This window comes from Rosa rugosa, chromosome 6 (genome assembly GCF_958449725.1).
Source record: "Rosa rugosa chromosome 6, drRosRugo1.1, whole genome shotgun sequence".
NCBI lineage: Eukaryota > Viridiplantae > Streptophyta > Magnoliopsida > Rosales > Rosaceae > Rosa > Rosa rugosa.
Window position 1 is genome coordinate 51,964,895 of NC_084825.1, and position 1,788 is coordinate 51,966,682.

Here is a 1,788-nt window from a genome sequence, read left to right on the forward strand (position 1 = left end):
GTGCTTGCCTTCCCCCCCCTCCCTTTCCAGATAAAAAAAATAAAGCAGTGTGCTACAAAGGAATTTGACTTTAGAGTATACGTGGTATGTCCATTACCGGTAACGGATTTAGAAATTAGTTATTGAAATAGCAATGGTGATGGCTCATGTTTAACTTTTATTGAAATGATTTATTTTATGAATTTGATGTTGCGTAAACATTTTTGCTTCCCCCAAAAGATAGGGAGATGCGTAGCACATATCAAGAAATAAAGCCTACATTCCAAAAGGCAAGTTGTTAAAGGAATCTGCAGAAGTGCCGAATATACACTAGCATCAATTGCAAAAGCAATAAGAGAGAAAAAGAAGGAAAAAAAAACAAAACTAACAATGTTATGGGAAAACTATGTCAGTGTATATGGTACTGTAGAAGATGCTTAATCATTATGCGTTCATGACAACCAAATTAAGTTGCAACATCTATGAACTACCCTCATCTTCCTCCCTCCACATATCAACCCAATTCTTCTGAGCTTCTTCAAAACCAAGAATGGAACCCTTCTTCTCTGCATCCCAACTCGTAGACAGAGCCCCATACGCAATCCCAAGCGCTGACGTCCCAAAGGTCAACAACGTCGTCAAGAAAGGAAGCCAAACCGGCACATCCCACAAGTGCTTCTCCTTAATGAATTCGAAAACGTTCAGAAAAGCTATGCCGGTAGCCAGAGGCAGCCCGACTGCCGCCACAATCCTCACCAGCATCCTCTCCGTTACGACCTGCGGAATCTCCTCATCGTCATCATCATTCTTAGGGTTTTTACTAGTGGGTTTTTCTTTCATGGTGATTGGTGTGTCATTACCAAACCCTTTTGCATTGGCATGTGGCTGAATATGATGTGTTCTTTTGGGAAGTGGTAGGTTTTGGAGACTTGTTGGGTGGAGGGCTGGCCTTTTGGGCTTCCATGGAGAAGACTGAGAAAGATGGAAAGATGGTTGTGACTGAAAGATCAGAGTTCTCATGGCTTAGCAAGGCTAAGTTATAGTTTCCATTACACCATATCAAATGGTTGTATGGTCTTATTGCCATAAACCTTATCCCAAAATGACTGGTGGTGACATTCTTTCTTGTAAGATATTTTTTTAGATAATGAGCCTACTGCAGGCCCAGGCTAGATTAACAAAATTTGTTCCCTTCTTAATTATAAGATTTTTCAGCATTTAAAATTTTCCTTTTGACACCGGGTCTTCTCGGTGTGGCATCGCGGTGGTGCAACTGGTCCTTGAGTTTGCGGCGGCAGTGGTGCGCTTGCAGCGAGTCGTGGCGGCAGGTTCGCTTGCAGCGAGTCGTGGCGGCGGCAGTCACTAGAGGGGTGTGGGCGGTTCTACACAAGGTTTTAAATATCTGCGATATATCCGATATCTCCCCCGATGTCTCCTTTTTTCGACGGACCGATATATTTAGGGGGGTAAATATCTTATCTTTCACCGTTTCTGCGAAATTTCTCCGACATCGTCAAATATCCCCGATATATTAGATATTTACGATATATCCCCGATAAAGTGAAGAAATATCTGTAAAATTTGAGGTAAAAATATGGCTGTTTTTTTTTTTTTCCCTTTGGGGCTTATAGTCTTTGATTGCTGACTAGTGACTATTGTTTATTTACACTCATTCGGACAAGAGGGGCAGATAGGTGCTTATGTTTGTCTCTTTTTATTGATTTTAAATTATGGTGAAGCCTTAGAAAGCTGGTTCATGCCTAATTGCCTAGACAATCTCTATTGGTGATAATACTGATGATAAAAAAG

The 1,788-nt window shown here is 41.3% G+C and overlaps 1 protein-coding gene across 1 annotated transcript; it reads right to left on the reverse strand.

Annotated features, from left to right (window-relative positions):
- Window positions 1–239: 239 nt before the first annotated feature.
- LOC133715647 (uncharacterized protein PAM68-like) lies at window positions 240–1,134 on the reverse strand. Its single transcript, XM_062142242.1, has one exon. The coding sequence runs from the start codon at window positions 997–999 to the stop codon at window positions 460–462; it is 540 nt and encodes a 179-aa protein (XP_061998226.1). The 5' UTR covers window positions 1,000–1,134; the 3' UTR covers window positions 240–459.
- Between the last annotated feature and the right edge of the window lie 654 nt (window positions 1,135–1,788).